At 41.0% G+C, this 22,502-nt stretch overlaps 5 protein-coding genes across 7 annotated transcripts; 1 reads left to right on the forward strand and 4 right to left on the reverse strand.

Annotated features, from left to right (window-relative positions):
• Positions 1 to 498: 498 nt before the first annotated feature.
• LOC104456939 (protein METHYLENE BLUE SENSITIVITY 1) lies at positions 499 to 1,263 on the reverse strand. The gene has a single exon (XM_010071850.3). It carries the CDS (start codon positions 1,135 to 1,137, stop codon positions 814 to 816), a length of 324 nt encoding a protein of 107 aa, XP_010070152.1. The 5' UTR covers positions 1,138 to 1,263; the 3' UTR covers positions 499 to 813.
• Positions 1,264 to 2,229: 966 nt separating this feature from the next.
• LOC104456938 (CRIB domain-containing protein RIC4) lies at positions 2,230 to 3,790 on the reverse strand. Of its 2 annotated transcripts, none has more exons than XM_018861820.2 (3): positions 3,350 to 3,790; positions 3,016 to 3,192; positions 2,230 to 2,743 (listed from the first exon to the last, which is right to left on the reverse strand). In XM_018861820.2, exons 1-3 carry the CDS (start codon positions 3,471 to 3,473, stop codon positions 2,499 to 2,501), a joined length of 546 nt encoding a protein of 181 aa, XP_018717365.1. In that variant the 5' UTR covers positions 3,474 to 3,790; the 3' UTR covers positions 2,230 to 2,498. The 2 variants fall into 2 exon arrangements, with proteins under 2 accessions (XP_018717365.1, XP_010070151.1); XM_010071849.3 differs by having other exon boundaries at positions 2,332 to 2,743; positions 3,016 to 3,177; positions 3,350 to 3,774.
• Positions 3,791 to 6,479: 2,689 nt separating this feature from the next.
• LOC104456936 (GDT1-like protein 4) lies at positions 6,480 to 10,526 on the reverse strand. Its single transcript, XM_039300923.1, has 9 exons — positions 10,061 to 10,526; positions 9,888 to 9,962; positions 9,411 to 9,545; positions 9,206 to 9,304; positions 8,959 to 9,031; positions 8,226 to 8,311; positions 7,658 to 7,741; positions 7,420 to 7,479; positions 6,480 to 6,869 (listed from the first exon to the last, which is right to left on the reverse strand). Exons 1-9 carry the CDS (start codon positions 10,361 to 10,363, stop codon positions 6,681 to 6,683), a joined length of 1,104 nt encoding a protein of 367 aa, XP_039156857.1. The 5' UTR covers positions 10,364 to 10,526; the 3' UTR covers positions 6,480 to 6,680.
• Positions 10,527 to 13,125: 2,599 nt separating this feature from the next.
• LOC120287607 lies at positions 13,126 to 14,508 on the forward strand. The gene is made up of 2 exons (XM_039300562.1): positions 13,126 to 13,602; positions 13,748 to 14,508. The coding sequence occupies exons 1-2, from the start codon at positions 13,510 to 13,512 to the stop codon at positions 14,003 to 14,005; spliced, it is 351 nt and encodes a 116-aa protein (XP_039156496.1). The 5' UTR covers positions 13,126 to 13,509; the 3' UTR covers positions 14,006 to 14,508.
• A 1,614-nt stretch (positions 14,509 to 16,122) lies between these two features.
• On the reverse strand, positions 16,123 to 22,478 carry LOC104456934. 2 transcript variants are annotated; one of them, XM_010071844.3, is made up of 15 exons: positions 22,016 to 22,478; positions 20,712 to 20,834; positions 20,536 to 20,601; positions 20,320 to 20,415; positions 20,143 to 20,226; positions 19,932 to 20,050; positions 19,748 to 19,849; positions 19,250 to 19,366; positions 18,614 to 18,682; positions 18,352 to 18,418; positions 17,927 to 17,980; positions 17,734 to 17,823; positions 17,484 to 17,537; positions 17,350 to 17,388; positions 16,123 to 16,929 (listed from the first exon to the last, which is right to left on the reverse strand). In XM_010071844.3, exons 1-15 carry the CDS (start codon positions 22,037 to 22,039, stop codon positions 16,807 to 16,809), a joined length of 1,227 nt encoding a protein of 408 aa, XP_010070146.2. In that variant the 5' UTR covers positions 22,040 to 22,478; the 3' UTR covers positions 16,123 to 16,806. The 2 variants fall into 2 exon arrangements, with proteins under 2 accessions (XP_010070146.2, XP_010070147.2); XM_010071845.3 differs by lacking the exons at positions 20,712 to 20,834; positions 22,016 to 22,478 and having other exon boundaries at positions 20,320 to 20,437; positions 20,536 to 20,583.
• Positions 22,479 to 22,502: the final 24 nt, after the last annotated feature.

The raw sequence follows: 22,502 nt of genomic DNA on the forward strand, positions 1-22,502 counted from the left end.
GCAGAATAAGAGATCTTTCCGGTTCCCTTGTATTATTCACATGGCCACCACTTACAAGAACAGAAACCTTGTCCTCATTCATCTAGCCCATACATATTCAAGCAACACGAAGTGTTGGCGCAGTATCTGCTAGCAATCAAGTCGGCGAATTAATCCAGTTTCTAAGCATGGAATAACAATAAATGATACCAGTTCAAATAACACCATCACTTGTTGGTCATCCAGTATTACTTTAACCCATCACTCGGTCAATTATATGTGCACCGGTCATCTGGCGTTACTTTTACTTGAAAATTCATTCTCAATGGTCAGATCAGCCATCTTCAATTTAGAAGACACCAGACTATCGACACGAAGCAATCGCATCGAATCTAACAGTACCCATCAAACCCCTCTTCAGAAAGGAAAAATTAGTCATAACACCAACACCCGCATATTAGATCACGCAAATCAACAAGCAGTAAGTAGGCAGAGGAATTCGGAAGGACACCATCGATATTAGCATAAAGACAGGAAACTCCATCTCGATTCATTGATGATAGGCGAATTCTAAGACATCATAGTCTGAGAACATACAATATACATCATCAAGCTTAGCCAAAGAAGACAGCGTCCAAAAGATGGACGAACCCCAACCCCCTTTCTCCCCCAACCCCCAACCCTAACAACTTCCCTCATCGACCTACCGTTACACCATCAAATCCAACACAAAGACAGACGATAAAAAAAAAAAAAAAAAAAAAGGAAAAAGACCAGAGCCCGCGACCGGGCGGTCGAGACTAAGGTTCCGGGGGGCGAGGGAAGCTTTTCCGATCACTTCTTGTGACTACCTCGGACGCCGGGACGGCCGCCCTTGGAGGAGGGCTCGGCGGGTTCGAGGACGGCGTGGAGGTTGATGAGCTTGGACTCGTCGTAGGGGATCTTGGGGTGGCGGGCGTCGTGGTGGATCTGCATGGATTTGAGGTCCGGCGCGGTGGTCTTGCAGTTGGGGCACTCGTACTTGGCGTGGCCGCCCTTCTCGATGCCCGACCGGTCGGCCTTGCCGGCCTTGCCGCCGCCCCGGTTGGTGGTGGCGGCGTCGACCTTGGCCGCGATCTCCTTGGCGGTGTGCTTCTTCGGCTTCGCCTTCCCGGTCATTTGCGATCGATGGCGGACGACCCCGACGGAGGAGAGGAAACCCTAATTTGACGAATCGCGCAATCGCAATGATAAGCGTAGAGATAGAGAGAGAGAGGGGGGGATAGACGCGCAAAAAGATAGTCGAGCGTGCATATATATAGATAGAGAGAGAGAGAGAGAGAGAGAGAGGGAAGTGACTTTCTTATCCATGGCGGCCGCTGAGGGGTGTGCCGATTGATTTGGGCTTTGAAGCCTTTATTCACGTTTTTGCATTATCTCTAGCATAGCCCAAAAAAAAAAAAAAGAATCCCGTTTTTACTCGGGTCGGGTCGGAACCCCAGGCTGCGCTCCCCATGAGTCATACTGTCGCCCGAAGGATCGGGTGGTATGACCCATGAGGGGCGTAGTATGAGCATATATGGATACTTGATGGATCCTGAATGATGTTAATCTACTTAGGAATGAAAATAAATGATGGGTTCCGATTATTTTCTTATTTTTCCCGTTTCGCTATTTTGCTTGGGGGGGTTGATTAGCGGGGCAAAAAGATTATTGAGAAGAATTGATAGTTGTAAGTATGGTTGCTGCCGGTCGAATTGGTTTGTGGAATACCATAGTAAATTTTCATGTGGAAAACTCATGAAGGACAGCATGCATAGATTGACTTTCATTTGGGAGAAGGATGTCCATCCGAATGAATTCCACAGTAATCTACCGAATGATAAAACTGACAAGCTGAGAGGTGTCAATCTGGTTCATCAAGCATGACTGATATTGATTTGGGTCATGATGTAATAAAAGAAGAAAAAAAAAAAACTTCACAGCTAGAGATGGAAAGCTTAGAGATCCCCATCTTGGTCAGACACACCGAGCCAAATCTGAAACTCCTCTAAACCATTCACAGCAACATCTTTGTTGCTGGCGGACGTGATGGCGTGCGTGCTGCTATTGATTGATGTCCAAATAGATCAATCAATTTGCTGTCGAGCGATCAAATCTTTCTCATTCTACTTGCCCGGTGACTTTCTACAGAATTCACCATATCACTTCTTTTTCCATGTCAAAACATTTTACCAGTTTGTTGGTAATTAACAGATGTAACTCCTGCAATTCTGTGAAATTTTACTTGATTACTGCATAATCAAACCATGTCAAGTGGACTCTGTAAATTCTACTTGATTACTGCACAACATACCCAGAATAAGAAGCTTCTTAGTACACCATTCCAATGGTAATGCTATATATCATATTTTACCTATGATTGAAGCTTCATCTGGGATACAGTTTTCACTTTATACAAATTAAATACGGAGAAAGGTCTGAATCGACACCAAACATAATTCATCAGTATCATCCATACAGAAAGGAGCAGGTCTCGCTTATGCAATTGATCTGGAATGCTCAGACTGTGCTAAAGAAGCATCGGCAGAAGAGGGAAAGAGCTGATCATGCCCGTCGGCAGAGTGGAGCGGCTCATGATCGGGAGGCATCAGACAGTCCCAGCCCCCGATGGGGTTTAGGGCTGCACATCCATCCCATCCAATGTGGGTCACATGCTTCACGTCTGTTGGGAGTCCTATTTGTATCTCCGTCTCCTCCTCTTGCATGTCCTCTTCCTTGTACACTGAAACATCAATTGGTTCTTATGACTAGAAATGGTGCCGCGAAATATAAGGTAAGATGATCAAACTTTCATAGAACTGGTCCCTAGATGTTTTTGCAAGTGGTGCTGCTTAAAATGTCTGTATGGCAATGACAGGGCCAACAATATTTTCAGTTGATCTTGTCTAGTGACTATTTTCCATGTATTTCTAGCAACACAATGAACAAACAAGTTGGTTTGTATTCGAGAAAAGTTTATAATACCAATGCCTGTGTGATGAGCGTACTACGCACCGAATAAGTGAGAGACGCTTCTGAACCCCTTGAATAGCCTTTGAATGCCGGTCGATATGTTGGGCTTCGGTAGAGCCATCAAGCTGAAGGAGCTTTTCATACTTTCATCAGAGAAGCTCCCTTCTTCCTCCTTGTCTCGATCTGTCGTTTCCTGATCAGTCCCTTCACAATTTGAGCCTGAAAGTCACTATACACGCAAACAATGAAGGGGAGATTTGAATTTGACACATTCGCATGTGCCTGTGTGCTTTGTGTCCAGTGCAATGTGCAAAAGGATCTTGTGTGCACATTCAAAGTGCGCATGGCCAAGAGAAAGAGAGAGAGAGAGAGAGACTTGATGGTGGCGAGTCGACATTCTTTGATCGCCGGTGATTCTGGGTAGCTATGGCGACGCTTGATTCAGATATACAGCCAACAGCAAATGGAAGGAGGACAAGCCTTTCCATTCTGTCTCTCATTTCCTGAATCACCTGACAAAAGAAGAGGGAAGAATATGCCTCTCTCAGAGAGAGATGCCGGCCTTGGAAGAGGAAACGATACGTAATGCCAATCGCCGAGGGCACGTCTCTGGATGACACAATAACACGAGATATACGAGCAAGAGACGATACTTATATCAGTCGGAGTTTGGTAGAGAGAAGGGCTAAAAGGAAAAAATTGCTGGTCTGTTTCCCAAAATGATGGATACTTGTGGACGAGGTGTTGTTAGTGATGTGTTGTCTAGTAAGAAATCTCAGTTCAGCAAAATTCAAACAGATGGGAAAAGATTAACAACTAATTGACATGGCTGAACACTCCAATCCAACCCCCACGTACATGTAGTTAATCACCCAAAACCAGTCTTTTCAAAGAGCTAAAGTACAACCTACTCATTCCCAATTCTGTTAAAACTTCAATCTTTTTGGTTTGGTGGGGGACACTGCATATGCAGGAGTGCCGGTGGGCTCCTTTCACTAACCTCACTTGTGGAGTAAGCCAAACCCACCGTTTTTTCTTGATGTGGACTCTACACATCTCACAACTGATGATCATCAATCTTTTGAGCTCCTGATTGGTGCTGGTGGAGTAGACACGCAATATCCCGTCATTGCTTGATTTTGAAGGGGGCCAAAAGAAAGCATCAGGGGACATATAAGCCCTGTGTATTTGCTACACAGCAACAGATACTTACGCGGACAGATTGGTCGTGGCCTTTTCTTTTGAGCAAAAAGTAGATCAAGTCTTCTCTAGGAAAAAGGTGGATACTGTGTCTGCTCGAATGTCGTTTTCTTGTCTCAGCTCTCTGTCTTTACGGAGATCAACTCGCCAAAGACGTGTAACAATTACAGCGACGACGATGATGGTTGATGATTACAAATTAGAAGACACTGACGAGCTTTGGCGGGTTGCTGTCACATAACAGTATTCCCTTTACAGTACGACAGTTGCAAGTTGACAAATGTGGATATAGTTGGCCCTTTTGAGTAGCAAATACTCCATCTTCTTGGTAGGAGAGCAATCATCCATCGTTCCATTACAATCTGATGACACTTAAACCTACCGATTGCAAGACTTTGTAGGTTCCATGTGTTTCGTGAAAATATATATTTTATGACATTTGGCATGGTGGTCTAAGAGAAATTCCACCTCCATGAAAGATATTTAATTACTATGAAAATCCAATGAAACACTAGAGATGAGCGGTTTTAGGTTTTCTGGTTCGTACAGGTTCTATCTAAGATTTGGAACTTACCCATTGAAAGAGATTTTTCATTTTTTAGAACGTGAAACCTATCATGCATATCTTGAAACCTAGATACTACCTTTGGGGTTGGTTTCAAGGTCTATTCAAGTTCTACGTGTATTAATTAATAAATTATAGCATTTTGTTATCATAACTTATATTTAGGCATACGGAAAATATGAAATATTAATAAAGTAAAAATCTCAATCATAAATGAAAACTTATGGCATATTTGATAATGTGCTAACTAGTGTCTAATTCTATTCTTTTGTTCTCTGGAATTAAAAAAAAAAATATTTAATAACTTTTTTATTCTTTGGAACAAATTTGTTCTTAGGAATAGATTTAGAACACAATTAAGAAGTAGAAAAACATTATTCTTTTGTTCTTAGGAATAACTCTAGAATCAAGCCAAATCGTTTTCTTTTTTTTTCTCTTTCCTTTTCTTCTCTTCTTTTCCTTTTCTTTTCTATTCTTCTTCCTCAAGCTAATAACAAAAATATAATAAAATTATTTAAAAATATAATAAATTATATAATAGTATTATTTAAAAAATTAAGAGAAATTTTGAAAAATATAATAAAATTAAAATATATAATAAATTTATTTAAAATTCTAAAGAGAAAATTATAATAAATTTATTGAAAAATTAAAAGAAATTCTAAGTCACAAAAATTTAAGAGTTATACCAAACATATTTCTATTCTAGAAATAAAAATTTTAAATAGTTACTAAATGAATGCTGTGAAATACCTTAAGATTTCATGAAAACATAGTTCAACAAAGTTTCAAGTTACAAGTTTTAGATTCCACCAACCTAAAACCTAGAACTTATCATTTGAAACAAATTCTCTAATTTTTTTAATTTAAAACCTATCTTACATACCTTGGAACTTATAACCGAACAAATTCCCATCAGTTCCATGCTTATCCCTAGGGAACACTTCAGTGATTATCTTTCTTAAATGTGTCTTTACTTCTGGAAAATAATAAGAACATTTCCTATAACTATCTTTTCACATCTTATGTAGTTTGATACTGTTTGTAACAGGATGTTCCTGCTTTTCCTAATTTTATCAATAGAACTTCTAGCTTTACTCAGAAAAAGGAAGCATGTACATTTTTCACAAAACAGACTTCGAAAATGGCTCAAATTCCACTGAATAATCTGTCTGGAATGCCAATTTCATTGCAATTCTTTATCTTAACATAACCTTCTTATCCCGGTCTGTCGGCGAAACCCTCGCATTTTGACGCTAACGATGTTAAAATGAAGAATGTCATCCGAAATTGGAATTGAAAACACAAAGCTTACGGACATTTTTCATGTAAATTGAGCTATTCTGCTCCCACTAGTTACCTTCACATCATTCATTTTAAGGACTTAATCCAACAAGCGCAATTCGTAATCCATCATATGATTCTTTCCGCACAGCTTCAATGGTTTCTCAACTATGGATGCGTTGGATTCCAGTGAAATTAGACTTCCAAGCACAATAAGCGAATTTACAATCAACTTGAAGATTAGTCAAGTTCTCCCAAGAAAATGCCTGATAAAGAGAGGCTCTAAAACTGCAACTTCACCTCTCAAGCATATTGACATAAAAAAAAAAAAAAAAGGAAACAGATCATGCCATGTAACAGCGATTTCGGTCCCGCTTAAGTACTCTTTCGTTTCTTGGAATACGCAGAGGAACATGTTTGACTTGGCCAAAACTATAATTGGATTTTGAAAAGGTCGTTGATAAGCCGCAGAAGGTACATTCCAGATAGAGAAAGAAGGAGAACAAAAGCCAGAAGACATTTAACACGCGCTTGACATTTTACAAAAGAATACTGAAAAGGTCTGGTTATCACCAGTTGATATCAACTTTCGTAGAGAAAATGTAGAAGGAAGGGTTTTTCAGAGCTTGTAAAGAATCATGTTAGCCTACAGAATCACCTACAAGGGAGGGTAAAAATAAGAAGACAAGGAGAAACAGAGAAAGAGGAGGCCACCAACGGTCGCAACTGTCCGCTGCGAGATCTTGGATGCCAACATGCTTCCACCCACCACTGCAATCGATGTACATATGGTGTGTCCTATTGTCGCCCCGACGGCCACTCCAACGGCATTCTTATGTGTTGCCAGCTGCAACATAACAAGATTGCTCAACACCCCACTAGAACTCAAATAAACATAAAATGGTGATTTTTATTCAGATATCCAAAAAAATGCATGAAGGATGAATGGCCATGTGCCCATGAGATTCCGATCTTATAAACATAAAAAAGGGTTTGTGAGTTAAATTCCACCGCTGATCAAGCGAACATCATGAAAACAGAGAACTACATGAACAATGGCATTTTCCTCACTCTTTTGTCAACCAATAGCTCAACATAAAAGATTCAACGTACCACACATGCGGACAACATACATGCCATAATGAGGTAAACTAAGGAAATGAAGGTGAGATAATAGGAAATGACAAGAATATCAATAGCTCAGTCATATCTCTAAATATAATGTTGCCAGCAAATAATAGGGCAAACTGAAACCAAGTCAAAACTGAGGCTTTTGAAAAAACCAGAAAGTTTCCAAACAGATTCCAAAGAAAGAGAGCAAAATCAAGAGATTCACTAAGCAGTTCAAAATACAGACCAACAGAGAGTAGGAAGACCATAGTGAAGAAACATCTTACAGCGATTGTAGCAATTTGGCTACGATCTCCCCATTCTGCTAAAAAGGTCAAAATAAAGGACTGCATAGGAGTAACGATGTCATTAGTTGCAAGAATTGTATAACAATTGGAAAAGAAAAAAATACTGTAAAACAAGCAGGAAACTGAATGTCACCACAGTATATAAAGATAATCAGATCTTTAGCAGAAATCAGATGGGAACAGATAGTCCAAATAAAAATCTATATAAAAGGCACACCTCTAGAAAGATGGGCGTACAAAATCGTGAAAAGAAGCGGCGGAAGGATGTCTTTCCTTGTCCACCCTCTAGTTTCTCTTCTACCTGCACATATCATATGTAGAACCCAAAAAATTCTCAATTGATTGCAGCCAAGCATAAAAAGTTCATAATTCCTAAATGCTTCAGTATTTAAAAAAAAAAAACAGAAAGAAGCAATCAGGAAACCTTCCACAATCATTACAAATGTAACTACTGGACATAAAAAAATTTACACACATTGCAAATAGCAGGCCAATAAAAAATACAAAACGCACAGTAAACTAGACAGTCTGTAAAAGCACCAAATTACTTAGTCTAGTCTGCTCCATGGCACCAAATTCGGGTCATTGATTATGGCTCCATGCAAGGCCATCAATATCAAAAAGAAACATCGCTTCAGGCAATTTAATTTCCACCAACCATATGGTAGGTCTGTATTGAAATCAACTCCAACTTTCTGAATACAAAGAAACAGACGACCACAAACTACACAAATTGAATTCTAGAGGAACAACATAATTTGAGAAAGGGTTACTGATGAACATACCTCCTCCATTTCTTTCTTTTGAGATGACTTTGAATCCGACCTCCATGCTATATAAAGTAACCGGAACCCAAAAAATAAATAGAGAACTGACATGAAAGGAAAAATTAGTTCATCAAACCTCCAAAATATCCTGTTCTCACAATATACAAACTTATTAAAATTCCACAGAGGAACAGTGGAAGGATATCCCTATCATAATCCCAAGTAGGAAAATAAAAAGGAAATTCATGATCTAGTGCATCATTCTTAAAAATGTCTATCAAGCAATAATTGCATGTTGCCACACAAATAATGGCAAGCTGTAACATGAATATAGTCAATGACCAAAACCCAACTTACTATCACAGTAACATTGGCAGAGAAATCAAACAAAAGAGAAGGTGCTAGTAGAATCTTCGGAATGAAACTTTAAAGAATGAAACTCATTCAAAAGATCCCACAGTATTTCAGGTAAATGCCAATAAAGTTCTCTTCCTATGTGAAATCATCAGAAAGAATAGCCAAAAGTAACAGAGCAACATTCTCTTCAGAATGTATCGACCTGTCTTGACCTTTAAAACCCTAGATTTTCTTAAGAAAGACCTCTTACATGTACTAAGGGCCTATAAGGAAAGAGAAACTCACAAAAAACACTAGTTATACAAGGCACCTGAGGACTGCACAGGAAAATTAGTGCATGTCTGAAATTCAGTCCCAATTGAAAAGGCAGCATGGTAAACTAGAAAAGGTGTACCTGTGGCTGCACTATTTGTGTGCTTCCTCGATATCAAATTAGGGACAATTCTTCCAAGTCCAGTGGAAAGCACCTAAGCAACATTGACGAGAACAAATTATAAATGAGACCCAGAATAAATAACCACACTGCAAGCTTTAGAGTTTGTAGAGCCATTTTGCAAGCCAAGATATATCAGAAACAGGCAAAGCACAAGGACAAGAGGGTTCAATCATGAAAACGTAAATACAAGCAGAAGCTTACTTACCGTCATTACAATCAATGCCGTGAGGGCGCCAGATAACACGATTGACTTTGGGTGACGCATAGCCATAAGAGCTGCTATTATAAAGGTCTCATCTCCAATCTAGCAGCATGAGAAAACATAAGTAAAGACAACCGTAAAGCCAATTTACTGAAAGATCAGCACAAGAACTACGGTATGTGCGGCAATGTGATAGAAGCAGGCAAACCTCACTGACGAGGATCATTGACAGACTCGTAAAGAATGCATCAAAAACCCCAAGACCAGGACCATCCAAACTAATATTTATCCCCACAGAGCTGCCATCCTCAGCAGCACCATTACCCAGCTTGTTGAGGATAATCTGCACCAAGATTCTCATCTCGTAAGTACCTTAACCTTTCAGATGTCCATGCAGATCGCACTTCAAAGATAGACATTAGCATAACCAGAACAACAATCACCGAGCCGTTTCTTCCTTAGTGGGCTCAGCTAGCTAAGCATCAAAGATCGGTGGGAAAATTACGAAAGAGCAAAATCAAGCCAATCCCAGAGAAACCCCTTTTTTTCCCAATTTACATGTAAAATTTACGCCGATGGAACTAGAGATTTCACAGTCAAAAGACCACCCAGAGCTCACAAAACCTCCATCCCTCTGTTGCTCAACTAAACTTGCCCAGGTAGATGGCAACAAAAGTCAACTCACCTTGCTGCGTCGACCCAGATCCCTGACAATCCAGTCGCCATCATCTTCCCTCTCGGTCCCACCAGCAAGAGAATCCTAAAATAACACACGACGCCGCAGCGCATCAGCACCACACGCGCAACCCACATGCACGAACCCGACGGCGAGCGGAAAAAGAACCCGAGTTTCGATACCTGGGAATAAGCGGTCGGCGCGACGGCCAGGAGGGCGAGCGCTCCCAGGACCAAGAGACCGAGAGAGACGGCGCGAATCCCGACCGGGGACGACGGACCCATCTTTCCGATCGCGCTTCCCGATCCGACCGAGGCGAAAAGGAGGGATCTTTCCTTCTGGGTATGCCTCGAATCCCTCAGGCTAGAGCGAGGCGGGCGTGGATTCGACGAGCTCGGATCTGGGCGGATCTGCATTTCCTGGGTAGAGAGATATCGAGCGGAGATCTCCAAAGGCCGTGAAAAGGCAGATGCTTCCTGTAGCATCAAAGGCCGAAATTGGGATGTCTTCAATTTCACACTCACCCCTGAGAAGGTTTGACCTTCTGGATCTCCCTTTTCAACAAATAAGTGAAAAATTTGAGCACAGAAAGGCCCAAAAAAAAAAAACCAGTTTTAATTTAGGATGGAAGAATTATCTGTGTGCCTTAATTCTCTCGAGAACAAATTCAACTTGGTATTCGAGAGCACCTCAACTTTTTGAAAAGTTAAATGGGTAGTTTAGGAGTCATCATTAAGTTTTCGATTTGAAAAGAGTTAAAAAGGATGACATAATCTAGTATTATTGTAAGTCATGTGCGGTGTAAAAAGTTCAATTTTAAATTAGTAATCTCGATCTAAGGTGCAATTTAAATCGCGAAAGATAATGACGGGGTGACTTGAGGATGGTGTTTGTGGCTCAAGCTTTTTATCATAGCTCTTGGACGTAGTTTCTTTAGCATCTAAAGTTTTTCTGACATGGATGTGACTGTAAAAAGCTCAAAAGGGACAGCATCAATCTGTGCTGTTCAGCAGACCATGGATCAAAAAGAACTGAAATTTCAATGTGCTCGGCGGACTTAGCCCCACGAGAGAGTGCTGTCGTCGGGCTTTCCTATAGTTCTCAAGAAAAAGTTCAGGTCGGCAAAAGTTGACAGTTCTAGTGGCCCGAGCATGTTGTAAGTGAGAAAACCGTACATCATCTGCTATCGTGCGATCTCGTACACTAGTCTTAGAACAATCAAAGCACGTTTAGTAATAATTCTGTTATCAGAGACAGATTTTGATAAGAAATGATTATTTTTTATTCTGTTCCCGATAATAATTTCTAAGTATTTTAAATTATTTGGAATCGTCTCAAAATTTATGATTCTGCAATATAATTGCGTTCAATATCGTACTTATTGATTATGTTTTAAATCAATTTCTTTTAATTTTTAAATAATTTTTTTTTCTTTTCTTCTTCTTCTTCTTCTTCTTTTTCAAATGGTAGGTTGCTAGAGGGTCGGCGACCCTCACCGTTGCCAACCCTCGGTGAGACCGGCCCTCATCAACCGAGCCTCATTGGCAACTAGGCGAGACTCGCCTAGCCTCGCCGAGGCTTCACCTTGCCGGTGGCCAAGCCGGCCTCGTCGAGGCTGCGTGAGGCTTGCCTAGTCACCTTGGCGAGGCTAGGCAAGGCCTACTTGGTCACTAGCAAGGTTGGGCGAGCCTCACTAAGGTTAGGGGAGGCTCGCCTGGCCACCAGCGAGATTAAGCGAGCCTTGCAATCTGGCGAGGCTCACCTAGCCCCATCGAGGCTCAGCCTCGTGGGCGGCTAGGCGGGCCTTGCCGGGGCTGGGGAGGCTCGCTTGGCCACCGATGGGGTTGGGCAAGCCTTGCTAGGGCCAAGCGAGCCTCGCCCCACCCTAGTGAGGCATGTCTATCTACTAGCGAGGCTCAACCTCACTAGATCTAGCGAGGCTGAGCCTCACTGGACCGATTGCTGGTGGATGGTGGCGAGCAATGGCGAACAACAATCGTGGGATGGCGGTGGATGAAGAAAAAGAAAAGAGAAGAAGAATAAGAAGAAGAGAAATATGATTTTGATTCTTAGATTTGTTTTCGGAAATAAGAATCAACTTTTTTTTATTCTTGATTCTGTTCAAAATTTACTTTTAGGAATAAAAAAATAAAAATTTGTTCTCGGAATAAAATTTTTACCAAACACGATTCTATTCTCAAACTGCTCCCAAAAACAAAAAATCAAATTAGATACTGTTTGGATGGTACCAAACAGGCCCTCATCATCTGCTTATATTCATTCATGTTTCTACCTCAAAGCAATTCATCAGCTCCCCTTAGAAGTGTGTTGGACCAGCGTAGATGTATGAAATAATTTAACCGTTTTGATGTTAGCTACTTTGTTGCGACTCAAACCTCAATGCACTTATATAGTCATTTCAACAACATGCTCATACTTCCAAGATCAAATTTGGGTTTTATTTTGCCACACAACTCAACGTTTGTGCAACTCACATGGCGAAACTTTCATCCTACTTCAACTCAGTGTAATTCGTGTTCTCATTTGAGGCCATCAGACTACTGCCATATTTCTAAATCCACAATGTACCAAAATCAGAATTACTTGTTAAGAAAGCTGCCTGACCATGAAAATCACATGTCCTGATATATATATATATATGTATGAATGCACTGTGTTTTGTGAAATTATGGTTAGGTGCAGTGGCATTCACATTCTGCATGATGGGGGAGATCTCCCATTGGGGTTGAAAAGAGCAAAACCTTTTTTGAAAGATTTCAACAGTTGTTTATGGAGACAGGCTGACCCGGTCTTTTACTTGATGTTGAGTAGCAGTCAACAATGTCAGCCCTCCACTCGTGCCGAGTCCAAGCGACAGCTCAAGGATCCATAGCACCGCTCACAACCACCGTCGCCGCAGATGGAGGAAAAAGAGAGCACGAGAAAACAAACAAGAAATTGTTCTGGCGGCAAAGAAAATACATTGAACAGAAAATCAATGATGTTGACAAGTGGAGTACGACACAGCCTAGCAAGAAAATATATATAAACGCCAAGCGAAGGTAGAAAAAAGAAGAAGTGAAGTATGAAATATGAACAGAGCAGCCCCGTGCCCTCCATTAAAGATCGACCGAAGATCAAAAGGTATCAAATCCATGAAGGGCCCTGATCGATACACGTGGCCATACCGCCTATCTTGGAGTAGCTAAAATGGGTGTGAGTGTGTACTCATCAGTGGGCCTTCCACAACTAGGACTAGGAGTGGGGGACGGTGTGGGAAATAGCATCACTTCCCCATTCCAGCTGCATCCCTCCCTCCCTCTCTCCTTCACTTCCTTGAGAGAGTAAGAGTGAGTGAAGTGAGTGGCAAGAGTGCCGAGAAAAACCCTTCTCTCTAGTTCCTCCTACCAACCCAATTTCAACACCTCTCCATTTCCTAAAACTCTCGAGAGGCATTATAACAATTCAGCACCGTTTAGGCATCTCAAGAAAACCCATTAGCACGCAAAGAAGCAAAGCATTTTTATGCACTAGCAAACGCCAAGAGATTCTCCTTGTTACTCAGATTGGGAAACCCATTTCTTCCTTCCGCACAACCCAGCCATCAAGCCCAACCCCTGAAAAACAAGTTATGTCTACTCATGGGATTCTAGTGTCTCTCTTTCTTGCCCTCTCCTTCGCCTCTGCCAGTGCCATTCCTCCAAATCGGGCGGCTTTACTCCATGTGAGTGCCCCTCTCTCTCTCTCTCTCTCTCTCTCTCTCTCGCTCTCCGCAATTTAGCTCCGGAAAATCCCAGATCCCTTCATTTTCCTCCCCAAAGTTGTGATTTTTTCATCTGGGTAATCACTGATTTGAGTGTTTTTGGTAGGCAAATGAGTCGGCAGCAGAGGAAGAGATGATGCCATTGGTGGAGCAAGGCAAATTCGAGATGGTGGAGTTGAATGAGACGAGGAGGAGATTGGGGAGCTTCCAGATATGTGCACTGTGCACTTGCTGTGGTGGAGCAAGAGGGGTGTGCTTGCCCTCTCCATGTTGCTATGCCATCAACTGCAACATCCCCAACCGCCCTTTTGGCTTCTGCTCTTTCACTCCCAAGACCTGCAATTGCTTTGGATGCCATCTCTGAACCCCTCCTCCACTTCCTCCTCCTTTTAAAAATAACATTTTGTCTTCATCCGTTCTACTTTATTAAAATTTGGGGGGGCGTCAAGCTTTATTTCAGTGGCGAAGTGCGAGTGGGGGAAGCATATCTGTGTTAGATTCTTGAAAAAAAGAAGGCAGAAGAAGAATTGTTTATAAGGTTACTTAAGTTGTAATTTGTTATCATCACATAGGGAATTGCTAGTTCCAGATGGATTTTGCTATTTGTAGCTGGGAGTTATTTTTATTGTCATTTGGCGAGAGGAGGTGGAGTTTTTGCTGGAAGTAGGAAAACCTTGCCTGCGAAAGCTTTGGCGGTTTAGGATTTCTATGAACGCTGTCCTTAGTTCAAGCAAATGGGTCTTATTTTTATGTCTCTAATCTCTATCTGGCCTGACATTGGGACTTGTATTTGTGGGTGGATGAGAAGTATAATTGTTCTTGACTCTGCTCCACTGAAGTTTTGTATTACTAAACTGTTTTCAGATCTTTCTTTTCTTCTTTCCTATTAAATTTCTTTCTCTGCGCCATTTTTGGTGGATGATCTTTGTTGGGTGATGACATTGCCCGGATGATAAGCAAGACGAGCGCTTTCGTTACGTTCTGACTAGACATCATTATTATTAAGACTCAGCGTTGAGGCCAGTCAAATCTGCTTTTCATGTTGTTTGACTTTTGAGTTAAAAAATAGTATTTTTCCAGATCTCCCTTTCGGCGTTGCGCGCCAGCCAGTCGCGCTCTCCTTTTCCTTGCACCAGTGGGTGTTTAACATTCGAATTTTTCGTTCGTGTATTGCATATACATGCATGGTTAGCAGAAGAAGAGCTTGCTGAGAAGCAACAGTTCTTCTTGCTAAGGTGCTTTGTGAAGAAGGAGAAGGACTGCAGGTCTTGGCACGTGGTGAAGTGAAATCATTCACGGGCTTATTATTAGCTCATGAATTAAATCGATCACGCGTGGTTTCGCAAAACCATTTTCTCGGTCTTTTCTAGAGCAGATCAAGTACAATAAGATTTGTGAGTCATCACTCATGGGGACAGAGGTTAAGGATTTAATATAAGAGAATGTCCTGCCTGGTTCCCATGGATCATGTCCTGATCTGGTCGGTTCCATGCTTTGGTCAAATGGGGCACCTTGGCTGTGAGAGTGTGTGAGAGAGAGAGAGAGGAGAGAGGGAGAGAGGGAGATGAGTTTGTAATGGTTGGCAGATAAGATGGATGAGAGAAATTAATGGATGTAGGTGAGGCCAACCGTATATATTAAGGAGTGGGTGGAAGTTGGGGGCAATTAAGCCAAGCTATATTTTGCCCTATTGCCATCGACATTGCTTGGCTTGCCTCAGCTTCAACTGCTTTTTCCTCTTTTCCCTATTGATGGAATAGGACTTCGTTATGAATAGGTTCCTTATCCTTATTTAATAACTTGGCCTTTGTTTATTCATTCTTCAGAGGAGGATGTTTCTGAGAACTCTCGCTATGACAACAAAGTGATTCCAGTCCGCTTGTGCTGTGTGCTTTGGGAGTGATACTGATTTCTTTATTCAATCTTTTGTGGGGCTCATCATACAAATCCACCCTCGTTCTGAATGTGTTGTCTTGAGAAGAGTGCCCTGGAATCTTTTTTAAGTTTTCCACTTTTTTATTCATAATAAATTTTCTGGGCAGCAGACCATGTGCCTCCTTGCTTCTAAAATTGCATCCTTAGTTTCTGGTTTTTGTCCATGAGACTTTAATGTCAAGCTGCATTTGGTGGAATGTCCTTCAACTGCATCAGCTTTCCCTCTGTTGTTTAATGAACTGGGCTAGTGCTGTTCTCTTGCAGATATCAGCTTTTTTACCAACTTATGTCCTCTGAGTGTTTGTCATTATCATCTTCAGAGGAAAAGGATGATAGAATTTAATCTCATAGGACTAAATTCGTTGCCCGTTACTGGAACAAGATATGCCGGGGCTTGGCGCAATTAGAGGGAGTCGATATTGTCGTAATCTGACTTACAGTAGAGGAGCTTGCACTTGCACTGATTGTTATGATACAGGGGATGTAATTTTATGCAAGAAGACAATATTTAGTGGGACGCAATTTTAAATCATTCAATCCCCAGAATTGGAGCAATGCTAGGCAGACACTCTTCATGATTGCAACTCAACAAAAATCATTTGCAGTGTCAGCGAAAGTGCCCACCGCAACAGGGTAAAGAAAAGGCAAAAGATAGAGCAAATCATTTGCCACAGATTACCTCCGAATCAACAAGGTAATCTAGTTCTACCTGAAACGGCGGTAATTCATAAAGTTACAAACTTTAAAGATTTTGGAGCTTATTGTGGCTTGTCATGATGTGCACTGGTCAATAGACAGCATGAGATAGTCCATAAGCGGACAACCTTTATGGACCCTCTCTACATTTTTCATGGAACATTGCACAGTGGTACGAGACGAAAGAGTGCGCGTGATGAGAGCGATACAATAATTGCTTCCCGATAGCCTACGCTACTCTGCAGTCTTGAAGATGGTCCCTACCGGCTAAACAAAAGGAATGATATCAAGGGTATAAAGAGCATTTACCTCGCAACCTATCATTCTTGCAATTGAAAAGGGGATTCAATTATCTACAGCAGCGGCGGCACGATGTACACGGTACCTTTGAAACCCCGGCACTGCATAAACTATGCTTGAAGATACGAGGCTTATCTTCTCAATGCCTGTAATCAGTTGCTGCCTCGGTCCTCTTTGCATCATATATAGCCATCAATCTAAAGAATTCCTCGCAAGAGGAGCATTTTCTCAACATTAGGCCATGATATTGTCTGCTGCAGCTTGAGGGTATGGATCAGTCCAACATACATCTTCCTTCACAGCCTTCTTCCATCTTTTTCGGAATACTGCGAGTTCGATATAGGACTGCCTCCTCACCTGTAGACACATCAAGAATGCAATTAGATAGTCTTTCTGGAGACACAGTTAATTGCACGCAAAAACCTCATTCACTAGCCGGAGAGATAATAAATAGTATCACCAATACTAATAAGCATAAGCAATGAACTTTTCTATCATATAAGCTAGGAAGTTCTATAAGCCAAGATATTACTGAATCTAGTGTGACAATGAGACAAGGGATACCTACATCTCAACCCAACCATGTGAGCAATATGCAAAAGCACTCCATTCTATATCTCCTCTCCAATTAGTTGTTTGAATAGACATCTCAGTCCATAAAAATAAAAATTATGCTTTGGAAGTCAAATGAAGGGGAAAAACATTTAGAAATGCGTCATTTGCTTCCTCTTCATTAGACGAAGGTAAGGAAAATGTCACAAATGAGGAGAAACTTACTTCAACTCTAGGATCATGTTTATGAGACCTTGACGGTGCCTGCACAAGAAGATTGGCAATACAAAATTTCCAGTCACGCAAGTATTTGTCAGAAAGTTTGCAATAAGCAATAAAGGTCAAAAATCAAGCAATACCTCTGATTCCATTTTTTCTGTCTCAGAAGCATCATGATGTGACTGTGAGTCCGACTGCAAGTACAAGTTGCAAAGATGGAAAAAAATAAAAAATCAAGTATAGCCTTAACCACCCAATTACCAACAGAAAATCCTCAATCCTCAAGATAATTTCTACACAACCATTTCACCCGTAAATGATGTTTCTATATTATGCGGATTCAGCATCCAAGATGGTGCACCTTGAGAATATAACTGTAATAGTCCAAACCTTGTTTTCATTGCCACCGCCTAGTGTCGGCCGATTATAATGCACTATATACTCAGCATCCACAATGCCTACATTCTTGGTTCGATCACCCTGTCAAGACAAACAGAAGTAAATTATCTCCGACTTGGAGATGTCTAAGAAGGAAAGCAGGTTGAGACTACATCGATGGCTGAGTAGAGAAAGTTAAACTGACTTGAGCGCAGTAACCAAGTTGTGTGTCTAGGCCCCAAGCATGGATCAAATCATTCTGTGAAGAAAGTTAAGAATGCACACAGTGGTGAGTAACCAATCTGCCTCTGTAAAAGGTTAGGCCTAACTGAATCACCCTATACCATCCATGAGTTTAAAATGTAGTGACTAATAATTATCATCCTCTTAGACACACACAGATTATCAAATGAGGCAGTTTCCTACTTTATTATTCTGGTCCATATCAGACAGTTAGCATCCAGTTCAAAGTCAAATTCAAACTTATACGATAAATATATCAACTTCCACAACTCAATGCCTACCTATCTAACCTAGAGATCTCTTCTGATTGACATGGCCCCAATATACAAGCAGACACTCTTGATGTCCTAGAAAAAGACAAACACCAGACGCAATAAAATGGCACACCTGAATCATATACCATACGCAGCGCCAGGCAACTCTGGAAAAAACTGGAGCCATCATCTCTATCCACCTGTAACAGATTAAATCCACTTAGTTTCTACAGAAGACCATACTAGAAGATCAGCAGAAGGAAAAAGAGAATTTAGTATCTCAAATAAAAATGACCGACAAGCTTAGCCTGAAAAACAGACAATCCATCCGACAATATAAAGTACAACCAACAGATACAAGGCACTTTCAATAGTATATGGTGCAGGGCACCTACCCAGTGCATGGAGGAGCTGTACTGTTGGAACCACAACCTTTACCACGACCACCAGGCTTGTAAGTCCTCCTGTTGACAAAAGAAGAAAGATGGTACTTCAATCCACAAATCAATAACACTGTAAAGTTGCTGACTTTCAACCTAATATTGTCATTGAGTAAGTCGATTGACATTTTCACAAGTTGTCCTTCGATGAACATATTTACATTTCAGATGGTGCTAAATGACTGATTTTCGCCATCCTTAAAAATCTATGTTAAGTGTCAAGTTATTCAAGTTAAAAAGCAACATTGCATGGAAATGCCACAGATAAAGTGCTACTGTAGCCCAAAGAAAATTGGTTTTGGATGGTTGAATCCCACCAATTAGTTGGTTTAATGGTTATGGCAATTTTCTTAGGCGAGATCCTGAGGAGGCACAACATTGCTAAAGCCTGGCATGTCTGGATGTTGGGTGATACATTAATTTTACCTCCCCTAGTTCCATATTTGCATTTGAGACCATCCATTACTAGACAGAGGTTAGCACAATCCAACAATAAGCAAAATGACTTGGAACAATAATACGTATAGCAAGAGGCACTTGTGAGATCAAACAGGTCTTGGAGTCAAACTTTATAATAGGACATAATATCACCTGTGAACAACTGTTCTCCTCCCACGTGCAGTGATTTGGTGATGCACCTCTGATTTCGTTGGATCAAGGGCTGGTTGTGATATCTCAAGCCCTTCAGTCTTGATAATAGATATATACCTACAAGAATATGGTGTTATAAAGAAGGGAAGAGCCAGATATCTTGTCAAAGGCATTTTGAAGTTGGACCATACCATAATCATCATTTCAAGTATTGCACACAATTATTAAAAAAAAAAAAAAAATTAAAAAAAATTAGGTATGACACTCAATCATTGCCAAAAAGTTAACTAGAAGTTTGCAAGGAAACATGAAGCTGAGTATGTCATTGCGCTATTACTGTGCTGATAAAAAAACCAATTATCTGAATGAATCCACATTTAACAGATACTTGATCAAGCTTCACATATTAACAAAATGGAACACTAATACCCTCATGTCTCACACTCCCGGTTAGGTAGCAACGAAAATTGAATAGCTTATGAGGTGAAGCACACGTACTTATTGGGGTGAAAATCTTCAACTCCTAGGTCCTCATCCCAGAGGAAAATATAGTTGTATTCTGCAACTATATCTGGATGAAGGAAACGTTTGGCGAACCACCTAGTCACGTAGAACAAGACTGAAGATGCATTAGGATACTGTGAATGATCTTTACCAGGGTTGAAAGGAAAAGACCACTTGCCATTTAGTTTGGTTAGATGCAGATACATGTATGACGCGATCACTCCATTCTAGGTCCTTCCACTCATCAACAGCGCCATCATAGTGGAAAAGCATCACCACAAAATCATTTGACAGAAACTGCAAAGTGTATGGTAAAAAAATGACAACGGTTAGCCTGGATAAAAGCTTGAGAAAAAGGGGCTAAGCAACAGCCAGAGAAGTCTCCTAACCTTTGTAACCATTTTATTAACAAGATCCTTTTGCTTGATTCCAACAGCCACGGCAAACAAGTTAGACGAAGAACTAGGAGAGCCCTGTCCGAAGATCAAGCAAGTTAATGCATGTTCAGAACTATGATGTTATATCTTCTACAATGAAAACATTGTCCTTTCAGGCTGTCTGTTCACCTTTGCGGAATCCCACAGTGGCCTCATTTCCAAATCAGAAGAACTGGCAACAATACCTTCTGGTAAAACCTCACTTCCACGTGGTCTGCACTGATTCTATAATGAAAACACAAATAACCTACTAAGCAACAAGTGAGACTTCTGGCAAGGCACAAATGAATTGAAAGTGATGCTGCCATTCTCTGATAATAAGCAGTGGATGAAAGGACGACATACCGCACAAGTGCTGGTTTTAGTGCTCTGTGATTTATCAATTCCCCTCCAATCCCATCCTGAGAATTTCTGCAAAACATTTTCAGTTTCATTTGTGACATTCAGCAAATTAACTACCAGGACCAAGTTCAGTGAAAAAAACATAATAATCTGTACTACTAAGAAGAGTAGATATACACCTCTCTGTTATCTGATACCAACAGTGCACTCCCGATGAAGAGTGCTAGACAAAACAAAGATGCTGCAGGTAAGATGTTAGAGAAACAAGATTTTCTACACTTTTGATCAGCAAAGAGGGAAGCCTGAATGGAAAAGAAAAACAGAATAATGTCAGAAGAGAGGCTTTCAGTGTCCTTCTAATCAAGGAAATAAATGTACTTGCCTAACGTGAATAAAAGGAACAAATATCATATGTAAATCTCAATAAAGGTCTTGAATCTATTCTTCAAAACTCATCAAGCTCTCAATTGCACAATTAAAACCAATATGCATCAAATACATTGACAAAAATGGTCATGGACTATTTTTATAATCTACAGAGAAACCGCTCCCAGCTACTGTAGTTTCTGGGCTTATAAAATCTCATTTGGGTAGCTTAAGGTTTGTCCATAAACTAGTAATCCCTAACCGAACAAGTATTCAGTGCAAAAGAAAGCTTAATTGACGCATGAAATTAGGAGAAGACAGGGATTGAAATAACAAAGTCTGAACATGACATAGAACTCTTCAACTATGTATATGCAGTATAGCTCAGTATCAGTAGTTCATTGGAATGACAGACAGTTCATGGCTGATGTCTGCAATTTACAACTTAGCCGTGCTCAGTCCACACCAAAATCAGCTTGACCCTCAACATGAATTTAATTCCAGCATCCAAAGACAGAAACAAAACAGGAGGATTAGCTTCCTCTGAAGTTATATGCAATGTTAACTCTAACAAGCCTTGCAAGCTATTGGCAAACCCCCCAGCTGATTCGGTCATAATTATGCCTTCAGAAGCAGCATATTCAACAACACTTGAGCGCATTGAAAAAAGCAGTCGTTCATGAAGAAAACAATGAAAGAAAGATGCAAATTTATCAAAACTACAAAAAGCAAGAGCGACCATCATGTGTTCCCACTGCACTCATTAAAGTCTCCTGGAGGAAATCAAACTGAAAGCAGTTTGAACATTGCAAACTAAGTTAAAGTAAAATTAACCATCGAAAACGCAAAAAATCAAATGCTAAAGTGACTTTGTGAAACTTTTAGCCGACCAAGAGAATCTGAATAACCGAGACAGCCTCAGCAGTTAACTTTTTGTGCTAAAGTTCTAAATATTTGCTTTGCGTCAGCGGGTCATCAGCATGCCCACCGACACGCTCAATTAACTTCAAAAAAGGAATGATCTTTATCAGATTGCATCGAGCAAGAAACAGGGGACAAGCGCAACAGCAGTTAAAACACGTCGACCAAATTAACAAAAGGGAGCAGAGGAACTCACGGCATTTGGAGAGTCGATATCCATGGAAGTCCCCCAGCATGCACAGAAGAAAGAGAGAGAGAGAGAGAGAGAGAGAGGCAACAAACGAAAAGCCCCGGCTCTCTTATTTCCGTGTAAAGTGGGGTAGACGGACAGCTTCGAGGAAAAAGACCGATCTTTTGGCTTCTGGGTACGCTTCAACAACACCCAAAAGCTTCCAAGAAGCAAGAACTCGGCCAAAAGCCAAATCTTTTCTTCCGGGAAAAGATCAAGACTCGCGAATTGAGGCGCTTATGATTGGATTTCCGGGGTCTGTTCATGCAAACTGTGTTGTTTTCTTGTGGGAGGAAGTGGGGAGGAGGTGGAAGACAGCCCGAGCATACCGGCAAGCGCTGGAGAAATAGTGGGGGGGATGCGACGTCGCCACGTTCTCCGAAGTCGTGCGGGATTTTATCATTTTCAAGAATGAAACCGCGACACACACGGTCGGTTTCTCAGTCTCCATTAT

This window comes from Eucalyptus grandis, chromosome 8, assembly GCF_016545825.1.
Source record: "Eucalyptus grandis isolate ANBG69807.140 chromosome 8, ASM1654582v1, whole genome shotgun sequence".
NCBI lineage: Eukaryota > Viridiplantae > Streptophyta > Magnoliopsida > Myrtales > Myrtaceae > Eucalyptus > Eucalyptus grandis.